The sequence below is a fragment of the Bufo bufo genome, chromosome 7 (assembly GCF_905171765.1).
Source record: "Bufo bufo chromosome 7, aBufBuf1.1, whole genome shotgun sequence".
Taxonomy (NCBI): domain Eukaryota; kingdom Metazoa; phylum Chordata; class Amphibia; order Anura; family Bufonidae; genus Bufo; species Bufo bufo.
The window spans coordinates 124216058-124237356 of NC_053395.1; the positions used below are offsets into that span (position 1 = coordinate 124216058).

General features: G+C 46.1%; 1 protein-coding gene across 2 annotated transcripts; it reads right to left on the reverse strand.

Moving 5' to 3' along the window:
- Positions 1–1680: 1680 nt before the first annotated feature.
- SGO2 (shugoshin 2) lies at positions 1681–20779 on the reverse strand. Of its 2 annotated transcripts, none has more exons than XM_040441343.1 (9): positions 20727–20779; positions 13535–13691; positions 10859–11034; positions 10125–10202; positions 8720–8808; positions 7983–8173; positions 5067–7106; positions 2905–3046; positions 1681–2461 (listed from the first exon to the last, which is right to left on the reverse strand). In XM_040441343.1, exons 2-9 carry the CDS (start codon positions 13668–13670, stop codon positions 2446–2448), a joined length of 2868 nt encoding a protein of 955 aa, XP_040297277.1. In that variant the 5' UTR covers positions 13671–13691; positions 20727–20779; the 3' UTR covers positions 1681–2445. The 2 variants fall into 2 exon arrangements, with proteins under 2 accessions (XP_040297277.1, XP_040297278.1); XM_040441344.1 differs by having other exon boundaries at positions 2901–3046.
- Between the last annotated feature and the right edge of the window lie 520 nt (positions 20780–21299).

Genomic DNA, 21299 nt, shown 5'->3' on the forward strand with positions numbered 1-21299 from the left:
GCTCAGTGAGCGGACACCTGAACGCTGCTTGCAGGAGGCGAGCGGATCCGTCCAGACTTATAATGGAAGTCAATGGGGACGGATCCGCTTGAAGATGACACTATATGGCTCAATCTTCAAGCGGATCCGTTCCCCATTGACTTTCAATGTAAAGTCTGAACGGATCCGCTCAGGCTACTTTCAGACTTAGAAAATTTTCTAAGTAATAATGCAGACGGATCCGTTCTGAACGGATGCAAACGTCTGCATTATCGGAGCGGATCCGTCTGATGAAACATCAGACGGATCCGCTCCGATCGCTAGTGTGAAAGTAGCCTAAGTTAGCTACAGTTTGTGTGGTAAGGGGCGCTGTGGGTGGAGAGTACACAGAGTAGCATCTTTGCGCCCTGGGATCATAGAATCCACTGGTGTGGACATGAGGGTCCCAGGACTAATAGAGTCAGAGCTCCCAAAGATGCCTGTGCAGCTGTATGACACCTGTAACAGTCAGTGGAGCCTTCACTGCCAGTGATAAAGTACAGAGAAGTCAGATCCAGTATACGCCAGACCCTCACAGGGGCTTATTAACCCTATGCTCAAGGATGGGGGTGATGTTATTTACATGGGACTGTATGTTGGAGGCTGAAGGTAGGGCAATTATGCTATTTACATGGGACTGGTATGGAGGGTGCTGAATGGAAGGGAGAGATGTTATTTACATGGGGCTGTGTGTTGAAGATGTTATTTAGACTAGTACTGGTTCCCTGCATAAATACTAACCTCTTGGGGCACATTTACACCACTGCTAATTTCCATTGCTCCGTTAGATGAGCAGAACAAAATAGAAGTGCCGGACTGGGAACATAACTGCCCGAACAGACTCCACTGACTATAATGGGATCCTTCAGATTCCGTTCTGGATCTCGTCTTTTTACCAGACAAATAAGTCCACCATTCATGGCTCTTTTATGCAGTATTTTTGAGAGAATCTGTGACCGAGGTCCCGAACGGAGCCTCCCATGCAGATGTGAACAAGCCCTTACATTTTATAAGCTGCTGTATTAGTTATTTGAATTACTACAACTTTTCATACTTCTCCACAGTCAAAAATACTTCTCAAAACGGTAAGAGAAATATTTTTATCCTTCTGGAAAAACATGCAGTGTGACCTCTGCTCAAGGTGAACAGAATGCTCCTACTGAATGATTGCAAATATACTTATCTCAGCAGATGGTTCGCAGCTGCAGGCAAGAATGTGAAAACACCCCTGAAGCATACAGGTCATGGGACACAGGCAATATGAAAGCACAATATAATCTTTATTAAAAGAGGTACAAGACCCAAAACGTAAACTCTAGTGAACATGAGCATAAATGCACCAAAAACACATAACTGAATACACAACAGGTTACATATAAAACACTTGCTCTTCTATAAAGGGGATTTCTTAAACCGTGCCCGGCCCCCTGATCATTGGTTCTTGAAGAGACCCTTTTATGTCCACAATATATAACTATTAAATAACATATATACATATTAGGCTACATGCACACGACCGTTGTGCGTTTTGCGGTCCGCAAAACACAGATGGCGTCCATGTGCGTTCCGCAATTTGCGGAACGGCATGGACAGCCATTAATATAACTGCCTATTCTTGTCCGCAAAACGGGCAAGAATAGGACAGGTTATTTTTTTTGCGGACCACAGACCGGAGCAGCAGATGCAGACAGCACACAGAGTGCTGTCCGCATCTTTTGCGGCCCCATTAAAGTGAATAGGTCCGCATCCAAGCCGCAAAAACTGCTGCTCGGATGTGGACTAAAACAACAGTCTTGTGCATGAGGCCTTATACAAACTACCATTTATGATATTACCTACAAAACAATGGAAAAGCTGGTGGAGAATCACGTATTACAACTAGACTGTATAGTTTACCAACAAAATGAATATCAGTTGTTAGAATCTTTATATACTGATATTAAAGCAGATAAATCATAGCAGAAACTGAATATATAATGAAAGGGGTTGTCAGAATTATACCAGTACATGGTATAAGAAAATTACTTTTCCTTTTTAAAGCTCCCATTCTTAGTATACAATTTTTCTGCGGTGAAGTTGAGGTATATTGCACATGACCACCTATCGCCCATCATGAGCCATATACCGCCAACGTCACCACTGCATGAGAAGGACAGGAGGTACAGAAGTATATCATGTTCTTTGTTTTATACAATGTACTGGCATTGGACAACCCCTTTAAAACTAGATGACATGGAACATTTGCAAGATTAAACATTTATCTTGACCTATATAATGGGAAGTGCAGTTGAGAATAAGATACAATGAGGAATTCTTCTTCTGCGGTCTCCAGTTCATGCATCTTCAGGTGGACATTCTTCATACTTCACTTGTTTGCCCTTTCTTTTTATACTGGGCGCAGACTGGAGTGCAGCGTCTGTAACGGTCTCAGCGCCTCAGTTTTCTGAAAGCACATACATGAATTTAGACAGAGTATAGATGATACATGACATGAACAGACAACAGGGGGAGGTTTTCACCTTTCCCCCACAATTCTGTCAAAAAAATAAAAATAAATAGAGCAAATTGGCCCAGGCTTTTGGGGATTTTACACCACTGTCACCACTTTTGAGAGCGGGCATGGTTAGCTATGTTAATTAGATGTATGCCAGAGTTATCAGCTGCAACTTTTAAAAAGTTCTTGTAAAAAGCTGCATTTTATTCCAGAAGGCGGTGGCTAGAAAAAAAAAAAAAAAAAGGGAAAACAAAAACTGGTGTAAAATCTCTACACAAAATTGTCACTTTTAAAGTTGTTCCAAAATGCAGAATTAGATAACTCCGACTCAAGAAAAACAGACTTCAAACATTACCCTCATGTTAGATTCCCACCAACTTCTTTAAACTTACTTTCCCAAACTAGGCTCCTTGTAGTTAACAGGATTGCGTCTTCTTCTATGGTGACCATGAGACTCTTCTTCTGAGCAAGATTTTGGAGACTGTTTAGTAGGGCCAAGACTTTTGTTTGTCAGATCTTGAAAAGGCTTAATAGCTGTAGAAAACAGACACTGATTACCATCTTTGTAGATTTCACACATCCTGACCAAAAAGTCTATCCAGACACACGGTTGAAATCTTTCAGTTCTGGATGTTCCAATATTTCTTGCAGCATCTAGAACCACTAAATTTCTAGAACAAAGCCGCTGTATAGAAAACTTAAAAGGATCATCCAAGTAAAATAGTCACTGTACTTTCACACAATTTAATTTTATTCAATAGAGAATGATGTAACTAGCAAATTTCTCAATCATTTTGTTTAAAAAAAATCTGCCTCCATCCACCTGAAAAAAGTTAAGTGATGGCCACTAGGGGGTCTCACTTGTACCTAATTCGCAGTCCACTGCCTGTTATCAGGCGAGATCCCTCCCTAGTAACAGAGACACAGAAGAGGGCAAAGAGGAAATAGGGGTGTGTCAGAGCTAGCAGAGATCCTGAGCCTAATAAAAAAAAAACTGCTTTTGAGGGTCACATGAGCGTCCTGCTTTTCTCCAAGTGTGATTTCCCCCTCCTTATCTTTTCTCTAAGCACTAAGGTTGAAAACAAACATAGTTGGAAGTAAGGGAAAGGACATCACTGCAGCACAGTGCTGGCAGATTCAACAGAAGGGAGGCGCCCCCTGCTTGTGACAGAAATGCATCTAGCTGTGCAGCTGAAACAAGGAATAATGTGGCTAAAAAAAACACATTAGGGAAGCCCCAAAAGGATCTATTCCTTCACAGTTAGGATTGTACAAAGAAGCATAGCCATTATGCATACTTTTTTTGAAAGCTCAGATACACTTTTAAGGGAATTTGTTAACAGGAAATTCACTGTTAAACCAGGCACAATGCCTTGTAGGGCAAGCTTAGCCAAATGTAATAATAGCTTTCACTTTGTGATCAGTTGCTTCATTCTGGAGAAAAAGTACTTTTGATCCACATAAAATTGAGCAATTAAGTTCACATAGATTCGACCTGTCACTCTGTGCACCTTTGCTCCACCTTCTTCCTCTGCCATCGTCTCATTGATTGGCAGGGCTAGGTTCGTGCATAGTCCTCTGTCCTCGCCCTGTATACCAAGAAGATGGAGGTGCTGGCAGAGGAAGCAGGATGATCAAGGGTGCACAAAGTGGCTGGGGCCAAAGAGGTTGGACAGGATATTTTTTTAATGTCCCCTCCCCTAGTGGGACATTATACTTACCTGGTCCCCGCTTGTAAACTTCCTTTTTTTATTTATGTGCGACACATGTTGCAGTGTAGCTCTAGCCTTAGTCATATAGGGAACTCCCCATGGTTGCACAGAAAAAGGTATAGTGCAGAAAGCTGCAACAGAGAGACAGCACCCCTTTGCAGAATTTGAGAAGATTATAGAGATGATCCATTGCTTATCTGTAGCGAACCTCAGAGAAGACTAAAAAATTGCCTACTCTCCCATATGTACAACCAAGAAATTGTCTAAAAAATCTCTAAAGACTGTACTGACCCTTGCAAGAGCATGAATGTGTAAATTGCCATGTTGCTCAGTAAAATTGTACTTTCCCATAGAAGTCAGTGAGGTTAGCGCCTGTCCACTGTACAGCTCTTATTCAAAATGAGCGCTGATCTGAAATCAGACTTCATATGTATTTCTGACGTGTCAGAGGACTAGTTTAAAGGGGCATCTGTCAGCAGATTTGTACCTATGAACCTGGCTGACCTGTTGCACCTGCACTTGGCAGCTGAAGACATCTGTGTTGGTCCCATGTCCATATGTGCTGCACTGCTGAGAAATATGATGTTTTATTATATGTAAATTACCCTCTAGGACTAACGGGGGCATTGCCGTTTCATCTAGAGGCTTGGCTCTATGCAACTGCTGCACCCTCTGTACTTTCAGGCATGGGGACATAAGAACATGGGACCAAAAAAGACATCCATCCAGTTCAGCCTGTAAAAAACATTAAAATCAGACAAAATTAATAAAAACCCAGGTCGGTCAATACAAAAGTTGTAAATTTTACAAAGTTTATGCAACACAAACATGTTGGTAAGTACCTGTTTCAGGAATTTCCATACTTTGGTCTTCAACCTTGCACTGTTGACTATTCCCAATCTCAGTTTCATGTGTGTCTTTTTGATGGCCGTTGTCATTTTCAGCTAGAACATTAATATTGTCCGAAAAATGAGCAATCTCCTTATTATTACAATCCTCAGACATGGGGAGCTCAGGAGCATGGATACTTTTTAAGGACATGTCGTCGATTGTAAAAGTGTTTTCGGAGTTAGTGGCCGATGGGAATTCTGCAAAACTGGAGAACTCCATTGTATTTTCAAGAATGGATTCACTAACCATATCAAGCATAAAAGAGTCATAATGGGCATTTACCTTGACGTCGGGGATCTTGCTAATCTTGTCACTCTGATTTGATGTTCGGTTCATAAAGCTCTCCCGGACAAGTGTACCCTTTTCATCTCTAACGCCATCTCGCTTTCTAGGCAAAATATGAGTCTTCCTTTTGTCCAACTCAGAAAAGATGCCCGATGCCGTTTTCTTCTCCAAATATCTGGTGACACGCTTCTTGTAGCCATATGCAGGTCCAGGGTTGGAGGTGGAATGACGATGCTCCACTTCAGAATCTAATCTATTTTCTAGATTGCAAGAGATATCTGTAGGAACAAGAGATTTTACAGAATTTTGTGGCTCTACGGATTTGTTGTCCCTTTCTTCTAAGACTGTTGTTTTTAAGGTAACCGAGACCAGTGGATTTGGTTCGGTAATCACAAATGTTTCTCGCCTATAATTAACTCCATGAACTTTAGCTTTTACAGCATGCATCACTGGATTTTGTTCTGGTGCATTTATAACATAGGTCTCCCTTCGTAATTTTTGCTCTTGATGTTTAACATGAATACTGGGCATATTATTTATTTTCCTGCTGCTCTCCATTTGTTCAGTAGACTCACTTAAGTTGCCATTCTCTTCTGCCAATTGTTCTTGAGCCTTTGAAAGTTTATACATTCTTCGTTTACGTTTTCTAGAACTTTCCACCATAGAGATATTTTTTGATTTTCTTTTCTTAGGTGCCACATTGGCAATTTTCCCTTCTTCTAAGGAATGGTCTTTTTCTAGAGTAAATGTCAGTTCGTCGTTTTCACCATTTGATACTGTTGTGATGTGATGTGGAAATATTTCCCCTGCAATACATGACACTGTAGATGCTGACACTTCAAGGTCTGATTGTGTATGGCTTTCCAAAACATCAAGTCTGTCTTCTACTACAGGCTCTGGTAAAACATAGGTCCTGCGATAATCATGTCTATCACTTGTCAAATTATCAATGAACTTATCTGCTTTATGTTCATTTTCATTGCTGTTGGATGAATCGTCAGCCTCTTGGTCAACAGAAGATCCAATTCTCTTTGGTTTTTCACGGACTGACTTCTTAACCTTTCTTAGTTTGCCAGTCTGTTTCACGGGTATGCCAGACTTGGTTTTGGAAGCCTGCATCTTGTTTTTAGGCAACACTGCAATTATTGAAGCAGACTCACTGGAAGTCATATCCATATCTGCCTCATATACAGTTTCCTCTTGCCCCACCTGTCCATCAACAGTATGATGGTCGCTTTCTTCATTTTGTACAAGCTCTGCTCTATTTGTGCTTTGTGTAGCTTGTTCTTTACATAAAACTTTGCTGTCTTTGTCCGCATCACTGTTTTGATTAGTGTCCAGTTTTTTTGCCAGTGAAGAGCCATGAGACATTCTGGATAGACTGTCTTTCTGTAAGACAGACTCCATATCAGACCTTTTTGTGCCACCTAGTCCTGTGTGTCCTGAGTCAGGAAGAATGGTGATATCTGTACTAGGTAAGATCTCCCTGCTCTCGCCTGTTAAGCTCCTGGCCTGGTTTCCTTCAGATTTTTTAGACCCCATGCTAGAATGAGATACTGTAGACCTTTTCTTCCTTTTTGTAACAAATCCACCACTGAGAACATTTCTGTTGCTATAGGAAAATACTTCATCCAGTGGTAATATGGAGTCTCTGAATTTCACACTGGAAGGAGAATCCGGGCTTCTGTTCTCATTGCATTCTGAAACTAAAAACAAACATTCATATGAGCGCCATCTAACATGTCTAGAAGGGAAAAGGTTTCACCATCAGTATCCCAGGGGCTTTTCTTCCATAAAGGATCTTTGGTAAGATCCACTATTGACAAAGATCCTCTATGAAAGAATCAAATATATGCCACGGAGTGAAGTTGGCGTTCAGACATCCCTAATCCGCTGAGAGAAAAGTGCCGGCACCAGCGCGCAAACTAATAGCGAGATCCAGCGCTTCTGAAAGGGAACAGCCATAGAGGAGAAAGCCACGTACGTACTATTCCCAGCATCGAATAAACACCAAGAGACGGGTAAGCAAGAGAAATATTGTATCTGGCCCGAGCGTATGCCGTGTATGGGGAAAGTGAAATAAAGTGGCAACAAAGTTATACTGCAGGAATATAAAAGACACATGACAGAGGAATATAACAGAGTGACAATTTTACTCCATAGGACCGCTATATATTAACAAGGGTTCCAAGGTATGGCGTGAGCTCCGCAACAGGAACTGTGATTACAATTGCTAAACTATACGCTATTACGTGACATATTGTATACGTACTGTATGTTTTAGATTTTTTTTTTTTTTTTTTTTTTAGATTGCAGAACTGGTATTTTTATGTGAATTATTTTAAAAATAAAATTATATGCATATAATATAGAGCGGGCCATTGATGAAACATTATAACACTTCCTTTTTTTTTTTTTTAACCATTTACTAGAGGAATTTAATAGGTGATCTTTTGATATCGATAATATACGATATAATGGATAAGGAAATCGTGGTGTATCTGGCTTTGTGTAGTATTCACAGGACGACACGTTTCAGGTCATACAAGTAAAGCTGCAGTTCCCGTTCAGCTAATTATTACCTTTGGCAGATAAATTGGAGGTATGCATTTCTAGTTCATCCAGCTTCTCACCGCTTTCTCGGACAGCAGCGGGGCTCTGGGCAGGTGGGACAATAAGGTGACTTTCTTCACTCATGTGGATGTTCTGCAGACTGTTGCATTTCTGTTGTTCCACACAGTTAGAAGGAACCCTTAACGCCACTCCTGTCAGTCTAACAATTCCAAAACCAGAAACATTTAGGGGTAATACGTACATCACTCTTCTACAACCTTTCCACACCTCACTATTCAGTGATAATGAATGAAGGGGTTCCTACAGAAACAGAATATGCCCATTGCATCTCATAAGGCACACGTAAACATCTCCACTTCACTAGGAGTCTACACGGAAAGGGAAAATGTCTGTTTGAAGCCGACACCAATTTGGAAGAGAAGTGAATGATAGAGTTTGGGTTCAACTAGCAAACACCGCCACATTACAATTGCAGTAGAACTATGAAACTGAGGTGCTCCGGTCGGCTTTGGGAGCGGGGACAGGGATCCGAATATTCTGTAGTTTTCTAACTAAACAGCAAACAATATCCTGCCAGTCTGTAGTCACATCTAACAAATACAGCATCCAGTTCATTGTTAGAACAATTGCCAAAGCTAATGGGAACGAATGTGGATGGAGGCTAAATCATATCTTGAATATAAATGCCTTGTTGATGCAATGTGTGGATGAAGGCAATATAAAAAAGCACAATATGGGTCATTACCTAAAGCCTTGATCCCCGTCCAAAGACAACGCACTCTGCTGGCTGAAACGTTCGCTCCTTGTTCCATTTAGTGATAGACAATCTGAGGACTAGAGGGCAAATAATGACAAAATACATGACAGTCTGTTCACATTCCCATCTATATCAGCTACTGACCCCCACCCCCATTCGTATTTTGCAGATGGGGTGACCGCACTCCATGCGGATGGGGTGACCGCACTCCATGCGGATGGGGTGACCGCACTCCATGCGGATGGGGTGACCGCACTCCATGCGGATGGGGTGACCGCACTCCATGCGGATGGGGTGACCGCACTCCATGCGGATGGGGTGACCGCACTCCATGCGGATGGGGTGACCGCACTCCATGCGGATGGGGTGACCGCACTCCATGCGGATGGGGTGACCGCACTCCATGCGGATGGGGTGACCGCACTCCATGCGGATTGCTAGCAGTTTTTCTGTGCGGATGGGGTGACTGCACACTATGCGGATTGCTAGCATTTTTTTTGACTTGCCATGCGGATTTTGAATTTAATAAAAAAGTGTGAGATCTGAGGCAAAATGGCATTAAAAACTGCCTGTGTAACTTGCAGCATTTAAAGAGGCAATGCACAGAAATCCACACAAGAAGCAGGCTAAATTTCGGTTTTGAAATCTGCACTCGTGTACCCTTAGACTGCCCGATGTTTGGGGCTGACAAGAAGCACACGCTGATGCACAGTGAATGGGGAGGAATGATTGCTATGGCAGTGGTGCCATATGACCTAATGACTTCTGATTACACAGGGAGATTTATCAGAATGAAGGACGCAGGTAATGACAATCGAGTGTCAGCCGATTGGTGGCATAATTATACAGGCCAATTATCGGCAAAGAGCCTCCTAGGTATGCTTCTTCCTGATAACCGGCCTGAAAACTGTTCTGGACTCCGATGTGGATGTCACAGCACAATCATTATTCAATCGGGATTTGGGGCTTAAAAACAAAAAACACTGTCACAAAAAGATGGGTGTGACACCACCATTCAAATACATGCCATAATCCGATAGGTGCGGGTCCCACCAACCAATTGAGAATGGAGCCACATTTTGCACTGCTGAGAATAATGGGTAGGTTGCCGCAAATGTGCGGCTCTCTCCATTCATTTTTGTGGGAGTTCCGAAATGGCTAAATTAGCGCACTTGGCTGTGTTCCAGAGTCCCACAGAGGTGAACGCAGACAGTGGCAATATGACGACAGTGTCCACACAACAATGCACTAATCCACATGTAGATCTGTGTGAACATGGCCATACGGGCTGCCCTTTCCCCTGCTGCATCTAGTTACCAGTAGGATTTAACACTTGCTGAAACTGAATAACGGAACAAATAAATGACAAGGAAACAGAAAAGTGGAGAAATACCTCCATTGTGCCGCTGAGTTCAATAGCTGCAGGCAGGTTAATATTCATGAACACATTAATATCTTTAAGCATTTTGTTCTGCAAAGATAAAGAAAGATATTGAGTGCAGTTAGACATTTTACTGAAAGAGTAGTTCAGGCTTGGAACAAACTACCAGCAGAGGATGGGAAAGAGACCGTAATGGCTGGGATAAGTATGTCAGGCTAGATGGACCATGTGTCTATGAGGCAGATGACCAGGCACACGGCTATGACGGGCTATAGTCCCACAGCAGCAAATGGAGATTAAGTCACACATGCGCAGTGTGCTCTCTGTTCATTGAGGGATCCTATAGGAGGGTTAAGCCCAGAATCCCACAAAAGTCCAGTACCTCACTACTGGAGGATATGTCCAATAGCTTCAAACAACTAAATACCATGTGCCATTCACTTGTATGGGACTGAGCTGACCACTACATGGAGCTGTGCACAACTTTCATCAGCAGATCTGCGGGGTGTCATGAGATGAACCCTCGTCTATCTGATACTGATGACCTAAACTAAGGACATATCAATATTTCAGTCCAGGATAACTCCAGATACATTTTCATTTGTTGGGTTGTCATTTCAAAGGATGCACACAGCCGGCGCAGCCCAGCGCCCAGCCGGCGCAGCCCAGCATGGTGATGATAAAGCCATCCCGGCATGTATTCTACTCTCACTATAATGTATTTCAAACATCAGGGCTGGACTTACCACAATACTTAGATTCTGTCTTAGCAAAGCATTCTGGAAGTGCAGCATCTTCACCTCCTTCTGCAGGAACATGTTCTCATTTCCCAGCCTTCTTGACTTCTCTCGCTCAGCAGTTAAGGCAGAAGCTAAAGCTTTATTATTGTGCTTTAGGGAAAGCTTCAGAACAGACGAGTTATCTATGGGGATGAAACACGACCGTAATGGAGACTGGGTTTTTCTTGGATTAGAAGTACCTCCCTATTTACCAACAGTCGTAATTCTGCCCCCATTTGCTGCTGAGGGGCGATTGGGACAATGAGCCACGGGACATCAGGCTATGGCTAATCTCGGGGGCAATACATCGATAAGTACTTTGCTGAAGCAGATATGTATTTACATCAGTCCCCCACTATTTACATGAGATGACGGTTAATCAAACCATCAGCCCCAGTCTGTAGTCCAACAATCTTTTGATAAATAATCCGCCATCTTGAATTTTCCATCTGATAATCAGTCTTGTGACACAGACGATTGCCAGAGGATCGGGTGTTCTACATGCACAGCCTCTGGAAACGTCTGGTGACTACATATGGCGGAAGACTCATGTTTAGGAACCGATTCCAGAGATTTCCCAGGTAGAAATTCGATTATGGTCACAAATGTGGGTCTTCTAAAATTCTTACAAAATGGGTAATTTTGGTTTTGGCCCCCAGTTTAACCATTGTGATGGAGGGTGACAAATGCATTGGTCACAAGACTATAAGCTAAGGAAAATTGGGAAAACCTCCTGGATTACAAGGGTAAATGCACACGTACAGGATTTATGTGTAGAGAATCTGCACTGAAATCCACAGGTGTTTGCAGGGAAATCCATGCGGACAATCCCCATCAATTGGTGCAGATTTACATGCGGATTTTACTTTCCCCATTGAAGTGAATGGAGAAAATCTGGTCAGGCTCCCCGACACCTCCATCTGCTGCTCAGACACCATCTCAGTCTCTATGAGAAGACCCTGTCTCCACCAGCGTCACTCATGTAGGTAGGCTCCCTGACACCTCCATCTGCTGCTCAGACACCATCTCAGTATCTATGGGAACACCCTGTCTGCACCAGCATCACTCATGTGGGGAGGCTCCACGACACCTCCATCTGCTGCTCAGACACCATCTCAGTCTCTATGAGAAGACCCTGTCTCCACCAGTGTCACTCATGTGGGGAGGCTCCCTGGAACCTCCATCTGCTGCTCAGACACCATCTCAGTCTCTATGTCTCCACCAGCGTCACTCATGTAGGTAGGCTCCCTGACACCTCCATCTGCTGCTCAGACACCATCTCAGTATCTATGGGAACACCCTGTCTGCACCAGCATCACTCATGTGGGGAGGCTCCACGACACCTCCATCTGCTGCTCAGACACCATCTCAGTCTCTATGAGAACACCCTGTCTGCACCAGCGTCACTGATGTGGGGAGGCTCCACGACACCTCCATCTGCTGCTCAGACACCATCTCAGTATCTATGGGAAGACCCTGTCTCCACCAGTGTCACTCATGGGGGGAGGCTCCCCTACACCTCCATCTGCTGCTCAGACACCATCTCAGTATCTATGGGAAGACCCTGTCTCCACCAGTGTCACTCATGTGGGGAGGCTCCCTGACACCTCCATCTGCTGCTCAGACACCATCTCAGTATCTATGGGAACACCCTGTCTGCACCAGCATCACTCATGTAGGGAGGCTCCCCGACACCTCTATCTGCTGCTCAGACACCATCTCAGTCTCTATGGGAAGACCCTGTCTCCACCAGTGTCACTCATGTGGGGAGGCTCCCTGGAACCTCCATCTGCTGCTCAGACACTATCTCAGTCTCTATGTCTCCACCAGTGTCACTCATGTAGGGAGGCTCCCCGACACCTCCATCTGCTGCTCAGACACCATCTCAGTCTCTATGAGAAGACCCTGTCTCCACCAGTGTCACTCATGTGGGGAGGCTCCCTGGAACCTCCATCTGCTGCTCAGACACCATCTCAGTCTCTATGTCTCCACCAGTGTCACTCATGTAGGGAGGCTCCCCGACACCTCCATCTGCTGCTCAGACACCATCTCAGTATCTATGGGAACACCCTGTCTGCACCAGCATCACTCATGTAGGGAGGCTCCCCGACACCTCTATCTGCTGCTCAGACACCATCTCAGTATCTATGGGAAGACCCTGTCTGCACCAGTGTCACTCATGTGGGGAGGCTCCCCGACACCTCTATCTGCTGCTCAGACACCATCTCAGTATCTATGGGAACACCCTGTCTGCACCAGCATCACTCATGTGGGGAGGCTCCCCGACACCTCTATCTGCTGCTCAGACACCATCTCAGTCTCTATGAGAAGACCCTGTCTCCACCAGTGTCACTCATGTGGGGAGGCTCCCCTACACCTCCATCTGCTGCTCAGACACCATCTCAGTATCTATGGGAAGACCCTGTCTGCACCAGTGTCACTCATGTGGGGAGGCTCCCCGAAACCTCCAGCGGCTTCTACGGTTGCTGCATCACTTCTCCAGGTCTGGGACTGTCCCCATTTCTCTGGGGATAAGCAGATGGAGTGCATGGTCGACTGCTGCTCCATTCATACAGGTGACACAGACACTTCTCCTACAAATAAGCTTGTATTATTACTTTATACTTTCCCTTTTATACTTACTTAAAGTTTTAGTCTTGATTTTCGCAGCAAGAGACGTTTGCAGTTTTACAGCCTTCAACGACTTCTGCAGCTTTTCTCGCATTCGCTCCTTCACAGACTGCAAAGTGGACACAGATGGACTGGATGTTAAATCCATTCTGCAGGAATTGCATTTATTCTACAAAAGAAAAAAAAAAAAAAGATGTAATTCATTGAAAGAATTCCCACTTCCAATTCCGATAGTGCTTTGTAGTATCGTTCATTTGTTGGGGGTCGGGCCCCTCTTATAGCCAGAAAGGATAACCACTGCAACGGGCCCCCGCCCCATGTATTACATGGGCACAGATTCCCCTGAGGAGGCACACTACAGTGGGCGTACATAGAAATCATTGGGCCCCATAACTCTGCCCAGTACCCACCGCTGGCCCATCCCACCACCTGCCCTGGCTCCTCAGCTGCCACACCCCCATTGTATTCCTACTGACCCAGAGAATGAAAGGCACAGGTCAGTTTTGCCGCAAAGGGAACGCCGTAGGAACAAAACCCGTAAAGCGGTGGAGGAATTTTTTATATATTCCACCCTGGACTTTTTTGCCCGATTCCCACTACATTGTATGCCATATTAAAGTACAACTTGTACTGCAAAAAATAAGCCCTCATATGGATATGTGAAGGGAAAAATAAAAAAAGTTATGGCTCAAGGAAGATAGGGAAGAAAAATTAAATGAAAAAATAAAAAAAACCTCCGGTATCTTAAAGCGGTTGTCCAAGTTATGTTTATTGATTACCTCTCCTCAGGATAAGTCATCAATATCAGATCGGCAGGGGTCCGACACCCGGCATCCTAGCCGATCAGCTGTTTGAATAGAAGGCGCGCGCCGTGCCAGCACTGCCTCCCCTTCGCGGTTTACCTGCTCGCCGTCGCCTGTGCAGCGGTGGGCAGGTGTAATTACACCCAAGCCGTCCCATTCATTTTTTGCATAGATCTGTTACGATTCGTGCTTGAGAACAATTACTTTTTGTTTGGCGACGACTTTTACATACAGAAACGGGGTACAGCAATGGGGGCCAGCGTAGCGCCGCCATACGCTAACGCGTTTATGGCAAAATTTGAGGAAGACTTCGTCTACCCACATTCTCTTTTTCAAACTTATGCCAAAGTATGGCATCGCTACATCGACGATGTATTCTGCATCTGGAGCGGTAATGCAAACTCATTCATCGAGTTTACCAAATACATCAACAGCCAGGACACTGATCTCACATTTACCTCCCATATTGATCTACTATCCATCAGCTTCCTAGACACGATTGTTCTCAAAACCGAACTAGGCACCCTCACCACTGATCTATACACTAAACCAACTGATCGTAACACTCTGTTACACTACTCCAGCTGCCACCCAAAGAACACAAAAAAATCTTTACCCCGCTCACAGTTTAAACGTGTGACTAGGATAGTCGGAAACCCCGCCCTGAAAGAACAGCGCCTGACAGAGATGGCCCAAAAATTTCTAGATAAAGGTTACCCCACCTCATTACTGACCAAGGAACTCTCATTAGCTAGATCCATAGAACCCATAACAACAAAAACCATTTCCCCACAACGAGTCCCTCTAGTAAAGACCTACCACCCCCTTGCACCCAAGATCCAATCAATTGTTAAAAAACATTGGACCCTCCTCCAACAATCCTACCCCGAAGTTGATGAATTCCAACAACCGGTCCGTATGTGCTACAAGAGGCCTTGTAATCTTAAAGACAAACTCGTGCATGCCGACATAGGCTCATTCAAACCCACCTAACAGCAAACTACTTTAGCCCCGAAAAAAACAGGTACATAGCCATGTCTACATTGCGCTCAGTGCACGAATGTGATGAAGGGGAATCGTATCACACATCCCCGTTCGGGTAAAATATACTATTCAAAAGGTTTTTTTACCTGTAACTCTTCGTTTGTCGTATATCTTATCAAATGTCCCTGTGGCCTAGCTTACGTGGGCGAAACAACCCAAAATATACGCGACCGGGTCTCTAGACATAAATCCGACATCCGTTGCAATAGAACTGAACTACTAATCCCACACCACTTCGCATATGCAAAACATCAGATTAGTCAACTTAAATTTCAAGTTTTGGAACAAATACCCGCTGAAAGAAGAGGTGGCAACCGGATTGCGTGTCTTAAAGAACGCGAATCCTTTTGGATCTTTGAACTCAATACCCTTGCACCACACGGTGTGAATAGGGACTTCTGCACGTCGGGATGATACCATAATCATAACTCAGGTTTTATTGGCGTACTGGATGATACATAGGATTGGACAATATATTGTTGTGATACCTTGTTCTGCTGCACATTATTGTCTGTACCTTTATAATCTGTGTTTGATATGTTCATTAATATCATGTTTTTCCTTTACCTTCCACAGACAAAATGACTCAAAGTCCATCCCTGTCAGGTAGTATGAGTTATACCATAGTCGTATAGTATGCATAGAGTATACACAGTATATAATGTAATATAGCATGCTGAACATAAAATCTGACAGTCGCCCGGATTAGAGTTTATTCTAGATTCTCTATATATACCCCTGATAGAAAGTCCTAATCTCCTGATGTTGGTGAACACATTATGGTACAACAAGCACCATCGTTGCCATATCCTTTGATGTATTCACATTGGAGGCGCATTCTATACCCTCCTCCATCTCCTTACTAATTTGCCAGTACTCCTATGCCAGCTTTGGTGCCGGTCTGCCTACTGCGCATGCGTGAGAACGCCGCTAGCGCGGTGACGTCACTCGCGTCAACGTCATGCGCGCGACGGGCCCGTCATGGCGTGGGGTGCAGCACGCTACCAGCGGCATCATATAAAGGAGAAACCAAACACAATACGGCTACCGCATCCCAGAGGCTACATGCTACAAACAACTAAGGTAAATGCGCCGCCAGCTGCGCACTTCTTCCTAATATTACCATGTTTCTATTTCCACTTGTGTATATATATAACTGGCTCTCCTTTAAAGTCCACATTTACCTATAAAACCCATATGCCTATGTACTACCAGACGATGACTCCTGATCTTGCATGCTTTTCTTGTATTATTCCATACTGCCCTCCGTAATTCCAGCTTTCGTCATACTATGCAAGCATCACAGTATAACCTATGCCCCCTACAGGCTACAGTACCCTTGGAATCGTCAATGATCTGCACCTCTCTGCCTTCGTTGCCATCTTCATATTATCGGATTGTACTAAACGTACTGATGTTCCCGCGGCTGCGACTACCATACTGATCTTTGCCGACCTGCTGTTTTACATGTATATTTTCACCTTTTTGGTCCAACATTGATGATGCTTATCTGTATGGGAATCTCCTTACTCTATATGATTGGCTGATCATCTATATCTTCATATGCTAGATACTAACCTAAGACATAACTCTGATGCTGATACTTTGATCAAAGAATTGATTATGTATTTATTCATTATGTTAAACAATACCCTGATATATTGTATTTACTTCACTCCAGGCCGTGAACAAGGTCCTGTGTTAGGACCGAAACGTTGGCCAGTTTTGCTAATATTCCTGGATGCCAATGAAATGATAAATTAAATGAAAAATGTAATGAAAATATGAAAATACAAATTTTCTAAATTACAATTACGAGTGCCGTGGTTTACTTCTCACCATTCATTTTAATGGTACAGATAGCTATAGACGCGATCCATCCGATTGAATGAATGGGACGGCTTGGGTGTAGTTACACCTGCCCACCGCTGCACAGGCGACGGCGAGCAGGTAAACAGTGAAGGGGAGGCAGCCAGGGCCGGCCTTAGGTGTCCAGGCGCCCTGTGCGAGCTAACCTTGTGGCGCCCCCCCTCCCCCCCCAAAAAAAAAAAAAACACTGCTTGTTGCTGGCATCATGGCATAGGCTGGCTGACTATCCAACCAAGTAGTTACCAGCCCACACACCCCAAAGGCCGGTGTAATGTCATACTTCCCTACTTCGTGAGATTTCCCTACCCTCGTCACTTCCAGTCGCACCGGACATGACGTGAGGAGGTGTGCAGCGCCGCGCAGGCGCACAACGACAGGTTAGGGAAGTTTCACAGCAGAGTGCGCATGCGCCAGGAGCCTCACCAGCGGTTAGGGAAGGGAAAAATTACGTACGGGCCAGTGCTTTTTCCCTACCCTAACCGCTGGTGAGGCTCCCAGCGCATGCGCAGTGTCGGCCGGTGTCCAGCTGAGAACATCCATCCGATCACCGCACCTGTGCACTGGCCCATAATTTTTCCCTACCCTAACCGCCGGCGAGGCTCCCAGCGCATGCGCACTCTGCTGTGAAATTTCCCTAACCCATCGTTGTGCGCAGTGCGCCCCCCCAATATAATAAACATTGGTGGCGCAGTGCGCCCCCCCAATATAATAAACATTGGTGGCGCAGTGCGCCCCCCCAATATAATAAACATTGGTGGCGCAGTGCGCCCCCCCAATATAATAAACATTGGTGGCGCAGTGCGCCCCCCCAACACCCCAGTATAATAAACATTGGTGGCGCAGTGCGCCCCCCCCAATATAATAAACATTGGTGGCGCAGTGCGCCCCCCCAATATAATAAACATTGGTGGCGCAGTGCGCCCCCCCTCAATATAATAAACATTGGTGGCGCAGTGCGCCCCCCCCCAACACCCCAGTATAATAAACATTGGTGGCGCAGTGCGCCCCCCCAGTATAATAAACATTGGTGGCGCAGTGCGCCCCCCCCCCCCCAACACCCCAGTATAATAAACATTGGTGGCGCAGTGCGCCCCCCCCAATATAATAAACATTGGTGGCACAGTGCGCCCCCCCCAATATAATAAACATTGGTGGTGCAGTGCACCCCCCCTCAATATAATAAACATTGGTGGCGCAGTGGGCAGTGCCAATGAGGGTTAAAAAATAATTAACTCACCTCCTCCAATTGATCGTCTTCTGTTCTTTCTTCATGACCTGTCAAAGGACCTGTGGTGACATCACTGTGCTCATCACATGATCCATCACCATGGTAATGGGTCATGTGATGAGCTCAGTGACGTCACCACAGGTCCTGAAGAAAACAGGAGACCGGCAGCTATGCGATCAACTGGAGGAGGTGAGTTAATTTTTTTAAATTATTTTTTAACCCTCACTGGCACTTCCCACTGTGCCACCAATGTTTCTTATACTGGGGTGTTGGGGGGGGGGGGGGGGGGGGCGCACTGTGCCACCGTTTCTTATACTGGGGTGTTGGGGGGGGGGGGCCGCACTGTGCCACCGTTTCTTATACTGGGGTGTTGGGGGGGGGGGCCGCACTGTGCCACCGTTTCTTATACTGGGGTGTTGGGGGGGCGCACTGTGCCACCAACGTTTCTTATACAAATACAGGAGGCGGGTGCCGGAATCAAATAGCCGGCACCCGACCTTTGTGACAGGGAGCTGCGATCAGCGGCAGTTAACCCCTCAGGTACCGCACCTGAAGGGTTAACTCAACTGCAGCTGATCGCAGCTCCCTGTCACAGAGGTCGGGTGCCGGCTATTTGATTCCAGCACCCGCCTCCTGTATTTGTATTTCAGGTCAGTTTTTTTCATTGGTGGCGCAGTGGCCACAGCCCCTCCCCTCCTCCTCCTGCCTCTCTTCTTATTGGCAGCGGCGGGGGCAGCAGGCAGGTCAGACAGAGGAGAGGGAGATGGAGGGGGCGCCCCGAGTGAGAACACAAGTGCAGCCTCGCCTGCCGCAGATTACATTGCGAGCTGTCGGCCGCCCAGCGCCCCTGTTACTATGGCGCCCTGTGCGGCCGCACAGCCCGCACACCCCAAAGGCCGGCCCTGGAGGCAGCGCTGGCATGGCTCGCGCCTTCTCTTCAAACAGCTGATCGGCTAGGGTGCCGGACCGCCGCCGATCTGATATTGATGACCTATTCTGAGGAGGGGGTTCAGCCAAAAGCAGGCCGCAACGAAAATGAGCCTCCCTAGCGTCACCTGTGATGCCAGGAAGGCTAGTTCACATCGATTGTGACCTGCTGTTGACTGCCCCCCACGTCGCCAGATGTTTGCAGTGGTGGCAGTGCGGGCATCAGGAGGGATTTGGGTGCCGGAGAGTGGGGTAAGTATAACCTGTATGAGGTGCCCGGGCTTTTTATGGGTTAGATAACCCTGCAAGGTGACTGAGTGGGGATGTGCTGCTGCTGTGCTGGCTGGGCACACTGTCCTCTATCAGCAAGCAGAGTTTATTGGGGAGGGGGGGGCACTGTCCTGAGTCCATCTATGAGCCTACAGTGTCCCTTCCCCACCAACCCCACAGTAACTCTGCTTGCTGCTGCTGTCACATCAAGGGCAAGCAAGTGCTTATTCTGCGCCGGTGGTGTTCAATGGCCAACTGTTTCCAGTCTGGTCCGGTGGGTGGCCGATGGCTGGACCCACTGTCCTATAGATGGCGGCTAAAGGCTGGAGCCACCCCAGAATCCAACAGGGAAATCTGCAGCAAAAAATTCCTCTAAATCCGCACAAGTTCAAAAATGATGTGACCAGAAGTGAAGAGCAAAGGAAGAGATTCTATCCACATGCGCATCAACTACTACACTCAGCATCCACTATACAACTAACCACCCACAACCGACCCTATACATCACCTTTTATTCCCATCGTCCACAATATCCAACACCTAATTCACCTATCGTCCACCATACTACTAACCTACTACACCCATCATCCACCACACTACTGACCTACTACACCCATCTTCCACCATACTACTGACCTACTACACCCATCGTCCACCATACTACTGACCTACTACACCCATCTTCCACCATACTACTGACCTACTACACCCATCGTCCACCATACTACTGACCTACTACACCCATCGTCCACCACACTACTGACCTACTACACCCATCATCCACCATACTCCTCACCTACTACATCCACAGGATCCGACCTGCCGCTGTTCCTGGATGGTTGTCGGCACCTGACGTATACTCCTCCTCCCCGCGGTACCGCAGCGCCCTCACCTGTGTGTACAGGAGGCTCACAACAAACTTCCTGGATTTCCTTAAGACTGGTAAAACAGGGTCAGGGTCGAGACATCGGCGGGGGGCCCGGAACAGAACACTGCCATGGAGGCCACGTCTGGAAGATCCGGATGCTACATAGCCTCAGGAGTACCGCACACGGACACTTACCTCTATGTACTATCACTGCCACCGTTACTTCCGCTCTCCCAGAAACAAATTCAAATTTCGAGCTCAGCGCGAACGCATGCGCATTAATAGTACAGGCTGGAGCGCACAGTCCGAACGCGCCGTGGGCGTGGTTCCTTCAGTCGGCCGTTTATGTTTTGGGTAGGAGAGAAGTGCGGGGACGGACGGTGCTCTGTAGTAGTGTCCAAGTTCTATCCTCAGTCTGGGTCATCAATATCAGATCGGCGGGTCCGACACCCGGGGTTCTGCCGCACAGGAATCAGGAGGAGGGTGTGTGCGGCGCAGAATATGGAGGTCACCACATAGCAGAGCCGAGTGCGGGATATTGGGGGACACTGCAGAGCTGAGTGCTGGATATTGGGGTAATATCCCGCAACCAGCTCTGCTATGTGGTGACCTCCATATTCTGCACTCAGCTCTGCGGTAAGGATGAACTGCTCCTTATTATTTGTGCGCACTCAGGGGTAGGGAGATCTGATGGAACATTTTGCACTGGAAAATCTACCTACCCCTAAGTGCGCACGCGCAGTGTACGGTTTCATGCATGCGCATGAA